The sequence below is a fragment of the Lagopus muta genome, chromosome 12, assembly GCF_023343835.1.
Source record: "Lagopus muta isolate bLagMut1 chromosome 12, bLagMut1 primary, whole genome shotgun sequence".
NCBI classification, from domain to species: domain Eukaryota; kingdom Metazoa; phylum Chordata; class Aves; order Galliformes; family Phasianidae; genus Lagopus; species Lagopus muta.
Genome location: NC_064444.1, coordinates 16,507,289 through 16,523,985, shown reverse-complemented (window position 1 = coordinate 16,523,985; position 16,697 = coordinate 16,507,289). Strand labels below are relative to the sequence as shown.

The window sequence follows — 16,697 nt, the reverse complement described above, 5'->3', positions numbered from 1 at the left end:
GCCCAGTGTGCAGGCCTTATACCACGTGGTGTTTCAGGAAGTGGATCCTGGTGCTGTTCTCTGCAGACACGCGATGTCATTCCTCTGCATTTTTTAAATCAATGATGTGGCAGAGTTATGCACAGAGAGGAGTGGGAAGACAATTGCCAAACTTGCAAATGTAGCAAGGTCTTTGGCATTGGTGTGAATTGGGTTTCCTTAACATGAGATGTAGCTCAAGTAAATTCATTTTTATATTCTTTTTTTCTTTTATTTTCATGTTAGATCCTGCAAGACAGGTGCAGAGGTACTGGCATTCTTTATGCCAGTTCATAGATGCCTGTAAGCATATATGTCAAGCTGTCTAAGAATATATGAAGTGTACAGGCTTCTATTCAAATCCAATAATTATCATTTTGTGTGAAGTAGTTACACATTAAGGCTTTAAAATGGCACCCTCATAAAGGCAGCTACTAATACACTACTGAATATATTCTTATTCTGTAAGTATAAGTATGTTACAGATTGAAGTTTTCACCTCCGTGTATTTGGGAATGTGCCCCTTTTACAGCAGTGATACATCATCAGGACTGCTTTTCAGCTGCACGTGAGCAACAGAGACAACAGCTGAGAGGCATTTAACAGCTACTTTGTGAAGTTCACTGAGCTGCACCTGTGTGCTGTGAAGTTCTCTGCGTGGTCTCCACCAGGTAAATACTTGTAAGTTTGAGTTCTAAGATGGTATCCCTGAACTGCAGTTTACTTTCAGTGAAATAAATGTAAATAATAATGCTTTTAGCATGTGAATTGGTGTCTGCCAAGCTGGGTCCATAACTTCATAAGACTTTAAAGCAGCATAAAAAACTGACCAGTTATAAAACTAATATATTAAAAGAAGGGAAGAAAATGAGATGTTAATGTTTAAATCCATTGGATAGTCACAGTTAAATGTCCAGCTCTGCATTTTCCCTGTGTTAGGAGTGACTTAGCAGCAGTAAAGTTTTTTGGTCACCAAAAAGTGTATTTCAACCCAACACTGATATTGAATTACAAACTAAAAATCTGTTTAAACAAGTAAATTAGAAAATGTATAACTTGCAATATTTGTCATCTAAAAATTATTAGAGATTATTAGTGCTGGTAATAGAAAAAGTAATAGCATAATGAGAGCATTTTAGAGGCTTTTTGGTTATGGCTGCTTTGAGATAAATTTGAGTTTGACAGTGTCTCTAAAAATGTTCGTGGCCCCTAACATTACAGATTCTCCTACTGCTGCCACCCAGCAGAAATGCCTAGAGCAGCGTTTCTGTGGTAGCTGAACCAGATGGTGTTTTACCATTGCAGAGTCTCACCTGTGAAACAGAAAAGTTATAGAGGAAAAACTGCTTATCTTGAACTGTAACTAATGACAAGGAAATAGTCCTTTATCCAGCCATTTTCTACAGAAAGCACAGGACTTTCTGTTTTGTGTATCATCCTACATACAGCTTCTCAAAACAAACAGGATTCAGCATTGAAGCCTCATACAGGACAGGGCCTAAAATGCAAAGTGCTTTCTGCCAGCGATGTCCGCTAAAGAAATCCTGTGCTCAATTGCACCTTTTGTTACACGTAAACTCTGGCACTGATAGCTCAGTTCGGACACAGCAACGTCCACAAGTGCAATTAATTAGAAGCAGGTGACGATTTTTCGTTTTGAGGATTTCAAAGCTAAGACACACGTTGTGCTTTGGGAAGCACACGTGCATACTTTCTAGATTTGAAAATCAGAAAAGGAGGAGGAGGAGAGGGCCGGGGGGAGCGCTCAGCCCCCATTGAAGCCCCCGGGCGGGCTCGCCAGGATCGCACAGAACTGAAAGCAGGTAGAGACACTTCCTGCAGGCAGCACCGCAGAAGGGAGTTTTCCTCTGATCTCCCTCAAAAACCAATCAGGCCAGATCAGCCAGGCGTTGATTCTCCTTCTGTCCCTCCTACACCTTTCCCAAAGACCCAATGGCCTTGTCCCTCTGGGAGATTGACTAGAGTCACATGAGCCGCACCGAGGGCAGGTAACTCAGGAGAGGCGAGGGGGGGTAAAAAAAAAAAAAAAAAAAAAAAAAAAAAAAAAAAAAAAAAAACAGGCTCAGGCTGGGCTTCTGCCGTGATGTCAGAGGGAAAGAAACCCACAGCTTGCTAATTTCACCTCCCAATCGGCCCCGGGAAAAGGAGATCACCGGGAACAGGTAGAGATGCGAGTTTTCTCCGTTTTCCTTTTTTTTTGGTCTCCAAAGACCTGACTTCTGAACAGCTCTTTCTCTCCTCTTAATACCGTACTCTTCATCTCTCCTTTCCCCTTCGATCACTTGGAGGTAGGGGGTGAACCTTTGCGGGATTTTGTTGTTCCTTTTTTTGTCCGTTTGCGTGTCTTTCTTTTACTTTTTTTTTCTCTTTTTTTGACCTCTGCTTTTGATTGTAGTTGTTTCCCCCTGTGGTCATGACGGCTTCGCACAGTGACTCTTTGGTGGTGTTGTTTGGGGCAACAGCTGGTGCATATGGGGCTAAACTGGGTTCGGATGAGAGGGAACTAATTCTCTTGGTGTGGCAAGTTGTGGATCTCCCCAGCAAGAAGGTACGGCTTCGACACCCGGCGAGGGCGCGTTGCGGGCGGCTGCCGTTTGTTCATTTCACAAATGCACCCCGGGCAGGGCAGACCGGCCCTCCGCTCACCGCGTTACTCCTTCACAAAGCCCTTCCGTCCTTGTCGGTTTTGTGCCCGTTTCAAGGGAAGAGAGAACGATTTTAAGGAAAGCTAGGCCGCTTCCCGCCGCCCCCCGCCCCGTCCTTGCCGATCCGTCGGTGGTTCCCACTTCGGGGACGTCTGCAACCTCCCAGCACAAAGCTGGCTGCAGCTCGGACGCGCACGCTGCCCCGGCGGCTCTCGGCGTAACCGTCGGGCCCGGGGCGGCCTGCAGCGGGCGGCTTTTGTTGTTTTTTAACCGACGTCTGGCAAACGCTTAAGAGAACCTTAAATTCCTTTAATTTTTATGCTAATCTGAAAACGTGTTCCAGTTTCCAACACCCCCCCCCCACACACACACACAAAAAAAAAAAAAGAAAAAAAAAAAAAAAAAAGAAAAAGCCCTATTGCGAATAAGAATCCCTAGAGATAAAGGGCTTTGACAAAATGAAGACGTTTGCTTTGATAAAACGATCCATTTTGTGAAGAGATCTGGGAAGCTGCCTTAACACTAGATGATTTTCCCCTTACGTTGAGCAACTCCCTCTAAAATGAGCTCTGCGTGCCATGAAGGCCAGCTCTGGTGCCCGGAGCAGACAGCGTGGCTCTCCCGGGTGGGAGGGGAAGAAACCCAGGCGAAAAGTTTCGATTTGTGAAATCGACAAATGCTTTTTCTCATTGTGATCGTTACCGGGGCAGAGATACTGCACCTTGCTGATTTTTTTCTGCAGTCTGAAAGCATTGTTACCAAGAGCCCGTTCGTTTGTTCCTCACTTTTGTCCCTTGTTTCTTAAATGTTTTTAGGTAGGGACGCTACACAAATCCCTGGTGAAAGCAGACAATTTGGAGTTAAGTGACCAATGTCGTGAAGTGAGTGGTTTAACACCAGAGGGACTGGGCAAAGCTGAGCCTCTGGACCGGGTTCTTCAACAGGTGAGATGCTGCTCTTTGGAAAAGGGGCTCTTCAGGGTGAACTCTGGGGACGACACCCAACTATTTGGTAAAAGAAATACTTTAACTGTCTTTCACTTTGAAGTCATTGGCAAGTTGTTGTGTTTGTGACAAAGTGAACCTAAACAAGACCTGAAACAGTTGAATTGGGAGCCCTGGAATTCTGAAAGAGTTCTGTTCAATGCCAGCTGATTCTCAGAAGCTCTGGCTTCTGATTATTCTGATAGGCACACACTTGTGTTCCAAATTTCTCCTGCCTGAGACTTTCTTTTTTTTTAAGTAGAATGATAACAGCAGTACTGCTTAAACTTTTGAAATGCAGGTGGCACGTGTTAATCTAGGGCTCATTGCTGTAGTGTGAATCATCTCTCAATTGTTATTCTTCAAACTGGATGAATTCTTTAAAAACTGTCTTATGTGGAACGCAGCTTTTTGATCTATATCAGTCTTCCTGATGAGCTTAATTAGTGATTGATTGTTTCTTCAGTTTCTGTATTCTACTCTGACTTATATCACACTGATGTGTGATTTGGTATGGTCCTTTCACTTCTAGAGGCCATCAATTACTTTAAAGCTTTTAATGTGAATACTGTGTACTTACTCAGTTCCTGAAATTTTACTTTCTTTCCCTTTTATACATACAAAATGTGCTCGAGTGGAAAAATACAATAGTGCATTTTTGTGGAACGTATAAGACTGGCTTTCCACACCTTGTCTGAGTCACTTGTAGGTGTGTTTCAGCAAGAAACTTGCTTAGGCAGTAGAACAGGTTCGTGTTGCTGTAAGTTCTGGTGACACAGAGATAGCTTGGCAGACTGACTCCTAACCCTCTTTGATATGGAACGGCTAACATTTCACTCTGGAGGGGTATCTTTAAAAACAGCAATATGTAACTGCAGTGTGTCTTAGAATTTCTTGACATCAGCCATGAATGCCATTCGTTACACATTTTGCTGGATTCTAAGATCAAGAGGTGATTTAAAAAAAAAGAATTTTTTTTTAAGCTTCAAAATAACCCCTGAGAAAATGCACAGCTGCAGGTTTGGTCTTGTCCCAGATCTTGCACTAAAGACATCTGGAACAGCTTAGCCTAGTACACTCTGTTTACCTTTATAACAGACACACTTTAATTATACTCAATACTTTATGAGAGATTGTATCTTATTGCTGTAAATTGCAGTGTAGGTGGGTCTGCGTTAGCAAATAAAAGGAAATACTACCTTTGTGTGTAGGTGTGGTAGGGACTCTTGAAAAACAACAGTTTTATCCCTTTTGTTGGACATATCTGTGCAACTAGTGATTTTGCTGTTAATTGTGGCATACCGGTTGTGATGCAGCTGGTTCTGTCCTGGGTCTCCTAGAACACCCTTCACCTCAGCTTGTGTCCCTGCCCCTCCATGCTTCCTGTCTCTCTGGGAGTTTGTGGAGAATTAGTTCATCCTTTCATCCTTTCACCTGCAATTGTAGCAAAAGGTAGAATTCTGTATTTTTTAACAGAAAATACTTTTCTGCATTTTTTTTTTTTAAGTCCATTAAATGATTTAACTGCATTGTGTATTTTTAAGGATGTTCCAGGTGTTCATAGGTACATGTAGATTTTTTTTTTTTACCCTCATTTAAGTATTTTGATTAGCCAAAGCACAGGTAGATGAAGTGATTATTTGAAAAGGAGGAGGAAAAGGAAGTAAGCTTGTACCTTGATTTGAGATAATGTTATAGAGTATGTGAAATTAGCTTTCCACACCCTGCTTGGGTTGTGGTAGAGAATCTGATGATGCAGCTGCAAATTGCTCACTTGAACACTCAGCCTTACAAATAAACGTTTTCAGTGCCTGCTTCTGGCTTTTTCCTTCAGTTCTCAGCCTCTGCATGTAGAGGGAAGTGAGACTCTCCAAGCATAAAGCCATTGTAACTTCTGTCTGCATTTCGGAGATTTCTTCCAACCTCAACCACTCTTTGATTCTGATTTGGCAAGTCATAACTGATAAACAGTGGATGAACTTCTGTGGGCCTGGAGTTTTTCCACTGACTGTGGAAGACCTGCTAATTTTTAGTTCACTTTCCAGGAATGATGGAGTCTACCAGTAGCCTATAGTGTGTGGTTGTGTCTGCCCTCCCCAACAAAGCACTTCCACAAATGTTGCATCATTTCAGTTGTATTTCATATTCTGCAGCATTGCATCTTACGCAACTTATTACTTGGATTTGACTTCAGTATTCTGGAATAGATGTTTTCCCTGATATATTTTACTGTGTAACTTTACAGAGAGACATTCTGAATCTCAGTGCCCCCTAAATAAACAACATTTATATTGTGTACATTTTGCTGCAAGGTTTTAAATATTGGTTTTGTCCAAGCTCACAAATGTTTGATTCCACATGTGCTAGTGCATTTATGGGATCCACCTGTATGTTCTGGCAGGTGATGTGCCATGTTTGGCATGAATGTTTAGATAGCTATTTTGGTTGGGGAAGAGGGAATCCTCACAGTGTACAAATATTAGGGTTTATTATTATTATTTCACCTTGGAAGCAGTCTGCTTGATGTATTTAGTTCAAAGTGAAAGTTGTAACTTGGCTCTGTTTTTGAGCCACAAATGGTGAACATATAACTGCTGACAGAAATGTGTTGTTGTAAGTGAAGAATGCTACTGGGTAGAAAAAAAAATGAGGTTTTTTTTTTTTTTAAAACAAAGTAGGAAATCTCAGGTTCAATGTATGTCTGGAACTGTCTTGAACCTGTGGTGTAAACCCCTTAGCACATGTTACCTACAGGACTTACTGAAGGGAGCAGTGTCCTACATTGCTTCCTGCATTTCTAGGGCTTCCTTGCCAAATTACTTGGGTCAGATCTAAATCATAGCGCTGGCTTGTTTAGGATGTGATTTAGAGTTTTCTGAATACCTGCTGTAACTTTATGGTTTCCCAGTTTCAAAGACTATAGGGGAAGAAGAGGTTTCAAGTTGCTCTCTGAAACCTCACAGGATTGGAAGCTTGCTTTAAAGGAGCAAAACCAGAATGAACTTTGCCTTTCTCTCATCCCCATGATTCTGTCATTAAAAAGGCTAACATCTTCAAATGCTTCTCTTATTATAGCCATGGGGATTCTTAAGTTAAAGATCGAATACGAAGTTGAAAGTGTTGTGGATTTCTTAATCCTTCCCATGCAGAAAACCTGGCTGAATCAGCATGATTTGCCTTAAGACATATTACTTTCCTTTTGCAAGATGTTATTTGCATGTCACCCTGACAAAGGATACAGTCTCAGAAGAGCTAACAATTTTGAAGATCTGACTGAAGTATTTAGCTGTAATTACCTTCTTACTTTGAACGATATACATGAAAAGGGAGTTTCTCATGAGAGCTGGGTCTGCTTTGAGCCCATTGAAAGCATCCAAATTTCACCTGTGGAGTGACATTTCAGCATGAAGAATTTGTCTGCAAGACTGTCCTAGTCTTGCTGATCTTTCATCACACTGTGTTGGATGCAGTATGTTAGTGATGCATTTGGTTTGGATTCTTAAACATAGAATGGCCGACCTGTTCATTTTGCCCTTCTTCGCTAAACTGTGCATAAAGTGAAACTAGTGAGAGGCTGTCACTTCATCAGGTGATAACAAGGTACTAGTTCTCTAAAGCCTGTTTGAATGCTTATTGATAGTTCACCTCAGCTGCAGGGGCAGTTTATTTTCTGAAGTATCAAGAAATTCTGCAAGAAACAAGCTGGTTAGGTGAGCGTTGGGAAAGAAATGGGGGAAGAGGTAGAAGAACCACTGAATTCCTCTAACCTGATAAACCGGTTACAACTTTTTAAAGAGAAACTTGTTCTGCAGCCTCCTCTTCTCAAAATGCTAGCAGAAACTGTTCTTGGCTCCTTCTTTCCAGCTGTCACACTTTCACTTTGGATAAATGATTTTTTTAAAAATATATATTTTTTTAATGCACCTCTTAGGCTTCAGACTGGAGAAGGAAGCCTGAAAATGTGTGCTGACTGCCAATCAAAATAAATATGAACCCAAAAAATACAGGGCACGAAAAAAGGAGATTCATATGTATGTTAGTGGTAATGCTGGGCTGTTCTCCTGGATTAGAAGGTTAATTCATGTTGTTTTGGTTTTGGCCACCTTAAGTATAGCTAACTCAAGAACAAAGAAGCATATAAATATTTCTCTGTGTTCAAAGACATTTTATTGAAACTGATAACAGCCTAAATTTTATTTCTTTATTTGGTGCTGTGTCTGGTCTTCCAGTGTGAGATTATTTGGTGACTGTATTGGCCCAATGTAACACTTGCTAGAGTCTATATGTTGGAGTATTTGCTGGGTCTGAGTCTGGAAGTTTTGGAGCAGGTGTTTGAGAAACCTTTGGCAAGTGTTACTGAGCAGGCTGTTCTTTCCACAGCAAATATTTAGGGTGTAGTTTCACAAGACTTGGCTTCAGCAGTGAAGCCAGCTTTTTCTCCCCATGTCATAATTTGCCATCCTCTTTGTTGTAACAGTAAAGCTTTTTGTGAAGCTGTGCTATGATCAGGATCACTGAAATGAGCAGATAGGGTGGGATCTTCTAAACTGCTTTGCTGTCCAAGCTTACATCCCATGAAACTACACCCTTCGGCTTCTTTCATGATCCAGCTTGTTTGATGGTGATGCCAGCTTAAAGTATTTCTGCCCCCACATCGTGCTCTCAAGCTGCAGTTGCACAAAAACTTTGTGGCACCTTTCACTTAGTGGTTCTCACATGGACCTCTCTCCCTTGCATTCTGATAGTACACGGGGTTTGGGGGCTGCAAATGGAGCAGGACGCAGTTCTGAGTTGAATACCAGCTCTGGAGTGGATCTTTCTGAGCAGTGCAGCAGATAGATAGTTTGAGGACAGCCACAGTGCCAAGGTGAGGGCAAGCATGCGGGTGAAATGAGAGAAATGCTTTAAGGCAGGTAGGATGCCAAGCAGTTTGTAGTGTGGCCTTGGTTTTGTGTCAACAAGAAGTGATGAGGATCCCCTGAAAGACAGAAGGTGGCCTTCAGGTTGTCAGAGCAGGTGAGACACAAAGCCCTGCTCCTGGAGGATGGCTGAGACGTACAGTCTTATGTGTTGTTCTTAATTTGTGTTAGCATCTAATAGCTTCCTGTTCTGTCTGATAAATTTAGCTGAGCATTAGTTAAATGGTTTGACACCAATACTGGAATATTGTCAGTCTTTATGTTGGGGAAATAAGGGTGTGGTAATGCTTCCTGTAGCTTCAGGACTCCCTTAGTTAACTTAGCTTAACTCCTCTGCAGTTTGGAGTTTTGCTGTTTAGTAATGAAAATGGACAGCAAGTGAAAGAGCTCTAGTGATTCTGTTAACTCTGTAGTGGGCTATCACAGAATCACAGAATCACCCGGGTTGGAAGGGACCCCAAGGATCATGTAGTTCCAACCCCCCTGCCTAGCAGGGCCACCAAACATACACATTCAGATCAGGTTGCCCAGGACCCCGTCCAACCTGGCCTTAAACACGTCCAAGGACGGGGCATCCACAACCTCCCTGGGCAGCCCGTTCCAGGGCCTAACCACTCTCCTAGTAAAGAACTTCCCCCTAACATCTAACCTAAATCTTCCCTCCTTAAAAGGTAGGCTAGGTAAAAGATTTTTTTTACTACTTCAAGTTCTCTGTGCTACTCAACTCCCCCTGAGTTATCGTTAAAGCACTGAAATCTGCTCTCTTAAACAGTTGAGAGTTAATAGAAGAAACAATCTCTGTGTTTTATATCTATAATGCATGCATAAATATGCGTAATGTGGGTGCATTTGTTGTTAACAGCATTTGTGCTCTGTTAGCTTTTATGGGACAAAGCCAGCTGAAGGCTGTAACTTTTATCTGAATTGCTAGAGTATTTAAACCTAGCTTTGTTCAGGTGCATTTAACTTTAGAATGACCAGAGGATTAAATAAAGAAATTTGTCTAAAGCTGTGTATTAGTTTCTCTGAAGGCATAAAAATGTGGTATTCCCAGTGAGACGGGCTATCTTCTTCCTTCTCTTAAAATGAAGGGAGATGGCAGTATTCATTAGGGGTGAATGATTTGACCTGAGCAGGCTGCTTGTGGCAGTGGATGCTGCTGCTTGTTCCAATGAAGATAAACATTAATGTTAATTCTCTCACTGGGATGAGATGGACGAGAATATATAGAAAATAAACACTACAATTACAGGTGTGGAGAAAGGCTGCTCAGAGTGGCTTGAAGTGCCTGATTTTGTTCAATGTTTAGAGCTGTATCCCTAGCAGTTTGCAGTGTCCTCACTGCTGTGTTACACCAAATACTGGGACTTCTCTTGAAATTGTATTTGCAACTTTTAAAAAGCCTCAGGAAGATGGTAAAGTACAGGGTGGAAGCTTGTTGATGAAAGCATTGCTGGTGGTGATTATGTGATCCTCAAAATTCTTGAACTTTGTTTTATTACTTGCCATAAGTAGTTACTGAAAAAGTCCTTGGAAATGTGTTAATGAACTATTTTCAGGGCTTTCAAAATTGTCAGAAGGATAATAGAAGAAGAATGAAGGACTTGGATTCCACTATTTTAATAATAAATACATGCAGTGGTTCTACCAGTCCTTACATGTTAACATGGAAGCAGTTTAGAAAATTCTCTGTGGATACTCCAATGTCTGCAAACCTGCACTGGCGCTTAATCTGGCCCTTGTCACAGCTTGGGGGAGGGCTGTGCTGTTCTTGCATCAGTGTGTTGGTTTGCACAGAATTTTTATTAAAACAAAAGCACCCTTAGGTTAATATGCAGCAGGTCTTGTGTGGCTGGATGCTTCCAAATGAGAGCAACACTTCTGTCAGAGTGTTAGCAGCACTTCCCTGCTGAATGTTTAGGTTTAAGAGTGACACAGTTACAGATGCTGACAGGAGTTGATGTTGCCAGCAGAGCAGAGTTGTGGCCAGTGCCATAAAAATGCTGATTGTGATTTGATTTGTTCAGGAGTAACTATTTACATAGTGTCAGCTCTGTATTGTTTTATGCTTCTTGTGGTTAAAATTAGAGCTTCTGTGTCTTTCAGTTAGAAACATAAATAGAAACACTGTCTTTTCTCTCACTTGTATCTGTGGCCTCTCCTTAGCAAATTGTTGCCATCTAAAGCTTATGAATGTATTATGAATGTGAGTGATTCCTCTCTCTGTTCCTCTATCTGTTTGGCAGTCTTTCTGGTGAAGCCAGAAGGCTAAAACCAGCAGGCTAATATGGAAGTACTGCGTACAAGTGGAATAGTTACAGCTGACAGGATCATAATTAGGAAAATGGAATATCAAATAATTTAAGATTATTAACAAAGCATCACAGAATCTAAGTGGCTGTGGATCTCTGTGTCTGGTATGTTATGTGAAACTGCGTGGTGAAATGCTTACTGCAGCAAGCAAGTTTTAATCTAGGGCCATTTTAGTATCCTCAAGTGAGAGAGGAAAAAGCTGATGCCATGTAATTTTATTCCCCAGAAGTAGGACTTCTATATGTATTTGAAATTCAGTAGAATAGTGAAAGATTTGTCTTAGACAAATCTTGTTACACAAGATTTCTAACAAATCTTGTGTTAGAAATCTTTAGCAAAAAAAAATGGGAACAATGAATTGAAAACCGATGGATGTGTTAATTGCATTGGTCTCAACTAACTTACTTTGCTGCTTTTAAAATTCTTTGCAAGTTTAGTGATTTGGTGTTGTCCTCATATAGATCTTGGCAAATGGTCTTTTTTTCTTCCCTGTTGTAAATCTTATTCCCTCTATTGCTCTAGAAATATATTTTTCCATAACAGTTGCTGCTTTTCATGAAGACTGCAAGGATACCATATTGTTATTCATCTTTTTCATCAATTTCTGCCAGCTACATGCTCATTTCAAGCCAGGAAAATATCAATACTTAGAAAGGCAATTTTGTGTATGTATCCTCAGTAGATACAGGATCTGAAGCCACATTTGCTCTGGAAACCTTGTTGCATTGCTCTGATAAATGTGCTGGTATTCCTTAAACTGTTCACAGCTTACTCCAATATACTTCTGTATGGTAACCTCTGTTTTGCGTTGTTATAAGCAACTGCTTTACTTATCTGTCCCTTGCTCATTAAATCCACATGCTGTGAACTCTGTGGTATGTAAGGTAAATATTACAAGGAAATTATTGGGAATTGAAACTTTAATGCGCTCACTGTTTGTGAGCATTTGTAGCTTGTGAAAAGAAGAAAAAGCCATCGCTTCAGTTTGAAAACTCTTGAGTTTTTCTTTCCCATGGCTACTGTGCCATACAAGAGAGGGGCAAAATGTACTCAGAAGGGGATATTGTTAGTGCTAAAATATTGGAAGGAAACTTAATTTCAGGACTGTTACTCCTTGTATCACAAATCGTTACACGATGAACTTCTGCTTATTGTAAAGAGTGTTGAAGGACATCAGGTAAATATCTAAGGCAGAAGAAGAAAGCTGCTGCGATTGTAATATACATAAAGAAATACAAGAGAATGTGAATCATCTCCCACTGCTACACTCACACCTCGGATAGAAATAACTGATCACAAGGAGCTGTGTGGTTTGTTTCGTATTCTGTACAGTTCCCATCCAGTCTGCTCAGTCACAGAGTTCCAGAAGCAAAAAGCTACCTGGGAAAGAGAATGCAGTTCTCTGAGATTAAACAGCATTTAAATAACGCTACCATTCATGTTCTTGTTCTGCATTGGGTAGGTTTGAATCCCTTGGAAAGCCCAATGTAAGTGGACTGCTCAAATCTCAGAGGTAATTATTTTGCTTATTTTCACTTGTCCTTTTATCAAACTTAATATTTGATGCGTGGCCTTGTTGCTTCAGTCTGTGACTTCAACATTTCAGAGGCTAAAGGCTAGCTGACTTAGAGGTCTGCTTCTCATTTTTGTTTTCATAATGGCATGTTGAACAAGAAAGGGAAAACTTGAAGCAGTTTCATGGAAGTTTCACCTTTTTTGCTCATGTTTGTAAGTTTGTGCAAGGATTACTTGAATTCTTTTATAAGCAAAAATACTTAATGGATCTCAAGTCTGTTATTCAGGACAGTCAAAGTGTATTATATTCTTACTGTACAGGTTAAAGGTGAGGCAGAAGTATGAAAGAATCTAGAAGAAAAGATAATTGCGGATGATATATACGTCTTCTTTTTATACTTCCTCTTCTTTCCTTGGTCATTACTGCAAAAAGAACTTATAAAAAGAAAAGGGAAGAATAACAGAAAAAAACATTTAATGTTAAAGGCATTGGCTGTTCTACAACTGGTTAAGCTTGCACTACAAACAGTGAGGTAGTTGAGTAAATAGAGCAGTACCATGCATTACAGTCAATAGAGCCAGTGCTAAAGATCACATTGCTATTGAAATTTGTCCTTGAAACAGAGGTAAGAGAGAGTGGGGGGTCATATAGAATACTGTGAGAGAGAGCTTGTGCTTAAATTTAAAAAAAAAAAGTAGGAAATGCTGGTGGTACCATATTGAAACTTAGAGTTCAGGAGGTATGTCCAGCATTTTCTTTCAGGCTGTGGTGAGTTGTTCTGTGAGCTGCACTGACAGCCAGCAGCCTATGTGGTGTGTGAGGCACTACGCTGTTGTAATCCTGCTTGAAATATATGTAAAAGGTTGACAGAATATGGATTATTATTGTTTTGTTGTTGTTGCAAATATTTCAGGTTTCCTGAATCTTATCTTTTGTATAATGACAGACTTGTGAATAACCCACACAGACACATGCTAAGGTGATCTGCAAGGTTTGTAATTTTTCTGCATTTTGTTTATTATTGCTTTCTGGTGGCCTCTTCCATAGGGGTTAATTTAAACAGAAAAACAACCTGCTTTTTCTCTGCAAGTGTTTCTTATTGGTCGGTTCCCTGACACATAATACAATTGTGAAGTAAGTCCAGAAACTGCAGTTCTTATGCTGCTGGACTGGGCTTCTTTTGTCTCACACAAGACTTAACTTCTGGTCCTGTGCACATTTCAGCACTCTCTTATTAAAACAGACCGTGCTTTTGAAGATAAAAGCTGTGACCTGATTGCTGTGACATTTAGGTGGCCTGAACCACGCTCTCCTCTTTTATGCGTAATGCATTACCCGAATTAGATGCTATAGATACCGTAGCTGGAAAGCATACAAACAAGCTAGGGCTGCAAACTTCTATCTGAGAAATAATTAATCAAATATGGTCATAAAATCCTCAAGTGATGTGGGTTGGACAGGTCTTTGTCTTGGCAGAAGGCATTCTTTCCTAGGAAAAACTAAACTTTTAGGTAGTTTTGTTTACTTTGTGACACAAAGGCCCAGGTCCAGTTAAAATGAGGCAAGGAAATAAATAAGGTATAAACTGTTTCGGAAGTGTAAAGTTTCTGATGATGCTGAGTCACAGCAATATTTTTGATGGTGTACAAGCTGTCCCTGGGACAGACAATCCATGACAACCATTGCTTTGTTTCTGTATTTATATTATACTGGTTACTGAACCAGCAACAGCAGGTTAGCTTCATCTAAGCTAAATGTACACCCTCTCCGTGTAACTGTGAAAGAATATGGTGAATTTAAAAGTTGTTGAATGGAAGAATGTAATCAACTGGAATTTTTTCCCTAAGAGGTGTATGTGGCTATGCAGCTCCCTGCCTTTGCCATCACACTGGTCACCATAGAGTTGTAATGAGGACAGAGTAGTATTATTTATTGAAATTTCAAATTCCCAGCAACCGAGGATGAAAATGGATATCTTCAGATAGCTTTAAAAATAGTTATCCTGTATTTATTTATTAGCTGCATGTTGCTTTGAAGGCTTACTGTGTTTGGAATTTATGGCAGAACTCCAGGCAGATGTTGATTGAGGCTTTAATCCCACTATCTTTGTTGGTAGAAGTTTGTGCCATGTATGGAGAAGTGTGAATATGAGAAAGGAAACAAGAAGGGTTTGTGTCTATACAGATGCTAAGTGTAGATGAAACTGTGTTGCAAAAGCATCAGAAGCAGCAGGAGGTGTGGTGCCTGCTTTGCTGTTGTTGAAACTCTGTTCAGGTAAGAATACAAAATGACAAGGTTAGTAGGTAGAAAGAGGTTGCAGAGAAGACTTGAGTGGAAGCCAGCTTACAGTGCTTGCATGCTGGGTGCCATTTCCTGCAGCTCCTTGAGACTGAGGTAGGCAAACCTGTTCTTACACTTCGAAATTCCAAAGCTGGATGGAAACTGTGCTGTCTGAGGGTAATACATGGACTAACGGTGGTACACCATCTCAGGTATGCCTATGGTGGCCATTGTGATTGATTACTCAGTTATTGCCTACCATTTCAGTACCTTCATGCTATAGGTGACCATGCTGAGCACTGTTATACCATCTGTGGCATGCTAGAAATGAAAGCCACACCTTTGTCCAGGCTAGTTTTCAGTCGCTCAGTAATCTCAGGCACTGGTGTTGAAGAGAGTAAAATCAAACTGGCAGTATTGTTTTCTAGTATTTCTGGTGAGTGGACCTGGGCTGCTTGTGTCATCTTCAAGTTTTCTCCACAGAGAAATGAAGCCCAGAAGCAATTCTTCTTTCACGTTTAAATGGTATCTAAATGTAGTAACTTCTATGTAACAAGGGGTGGGGGGAATCAGCTGCAGCTTGTTGGCTCAAGTGTTGCTTTTTCTCCATACAGCAGTTTCAGTACAAGGTCACCATGCATCCATTATCAGCCATGTGGAATAGCAGTTAACAGATGAACAAAGGCAATGGCTTACTATAGGGTTTGCTGTTTAAAAAGTTACCTAGCACAATGAAGGGTTATCATACTTGTAAATACTGCTGAAATGCAGTCTGCACACTTTCCAGTAGTATTGGCATGCTTTAAATTCCACCATTGCATGGATAAAGCTGACATTATCAACAAGGTTTGAAGAGTGAAGGAGTAGAAAACTGCCAGTGGAGAGTATTGTAAATAAATGTGAAACCCTTGTGGGTGTTGAGTCTAAGGCACAAAGTCCAGGTGAGAGCATATTCCAAAGCCATCATGTCACACATGGATATAGTGTGTATGTTCAAGCTTTGTATACCACACGGATGAGCTGTTACTCGTGAGATTTCTCATGCTGTTAAAGCCTTTAATTCTTAAGGGAGACTTCCCTGGGTGGTTTTTTTCTTTTTTTTTCCAGCAATGCTCCAATCTTGCTTATGTTTGGTAGCAGGAGAGTTATTTTATCGAACTCTGCTGCATCTCACCCTTTCTCTCAAGACACACACAGACTCCACATATGAGCTAAGGTGACACTGATGTAACACTCTTGTTTAGCTGCAGAGTAGACAAAACGAAGAGCCCTAAGAGACCAGAGTCATAGAATAGCTGAGGTTGGAGCAGACTTGTGTTTCTAGGTCAACCCCTTAAAGCAGGGGCAGCTAGAACAGGCTGCCCAGCACTGTGTGCAGTTGAGTCTTGTGTATCCCCAAGGATGGGGAGATTGCGAATTCACAGGGCAGACAATGGAAATCTCATTCCAGGAACTGCACCTGCAAGAATATGCTTGGTTGAGGCTGTTCTCTGGTGATAAATTGTAGAGGGCACTCTGAAATCAGTCTCCAAGGCCTGCGATATCTTTGCCTGTGTTTTGTTATTTCATTTGTGTTTGATGCTTCTCTTAGCAGGAAGAAGACATCATTGTTTTGTGACGTGTGCTACAAGCAAAGAATAACTCACACCAAGGCCTAAAAGACAGCTTAAAGCTCTGATGTTGTGACTTACAGTAATGTGTAATAAGTAATGGTTATTTTGTATTTTTTTTTTTCTAAACACAAGTCTGAATATCATATATGGTGATAAGTAGTCTGGCTTTAGTTGAGGCATATGAGATGCACATTTAGGCTGCACTTTGCAGTGAACTAATGTGTGGTCTCATTGCTAGGAGAGCTATGATTAGGAGGAAAGTTTAGTATCTCTTTCATTTGACCAAGGACATGTGTCAAAGTGGGGGAGTTTGCATGAAAATGGACTCTGATGTTTATGGGTTGAAGGAAGAAAGCACTTTATAGTTGCTATTTAAGTTGTTTCTGCAA

At 40.7% G+C, this 16,697-nt stretch overlaps 1 protein-coding gene across 13 annotated transcripts in view; it reads left to right on the top strand.

Moving 5' to 3' along the window:
• The window catches only part of ESRP2 (epithelial splicing regulatory protein 2), a 77,832-nt gene that overhangs the window by 33,078 nt on the left and 28,057 nt on the right, over window positions 1-16,697 (top strand). For 12 of the 13 annotated variants that reach the window (XM_048958421.1, XM_048958416.1, XM_048958422.1 and 9 more), the window contains 3 exons: window positions 551-689; window positions 2,435-2,587; window positions 3,500-3,628. In XM_048958421.1, the coding sequence (XP_048814378.1) occupies window positions 2,453-2,587; window positions 3,500-3,628 (264 nt within the window). In that variant the 5' untranslated portion in view covers window positions 551-689; window positions 2,435-2,452. Of the gene's footprint in view, window positions 1-550; window positions 690-2,023; window positions 2,202-2,434; window positions 2,588-3,499; window positions 3,629-16,697 lie in introns of those variants that run through there. The other variant, XM_048958413.1, reaches the window with a different exon arrangement.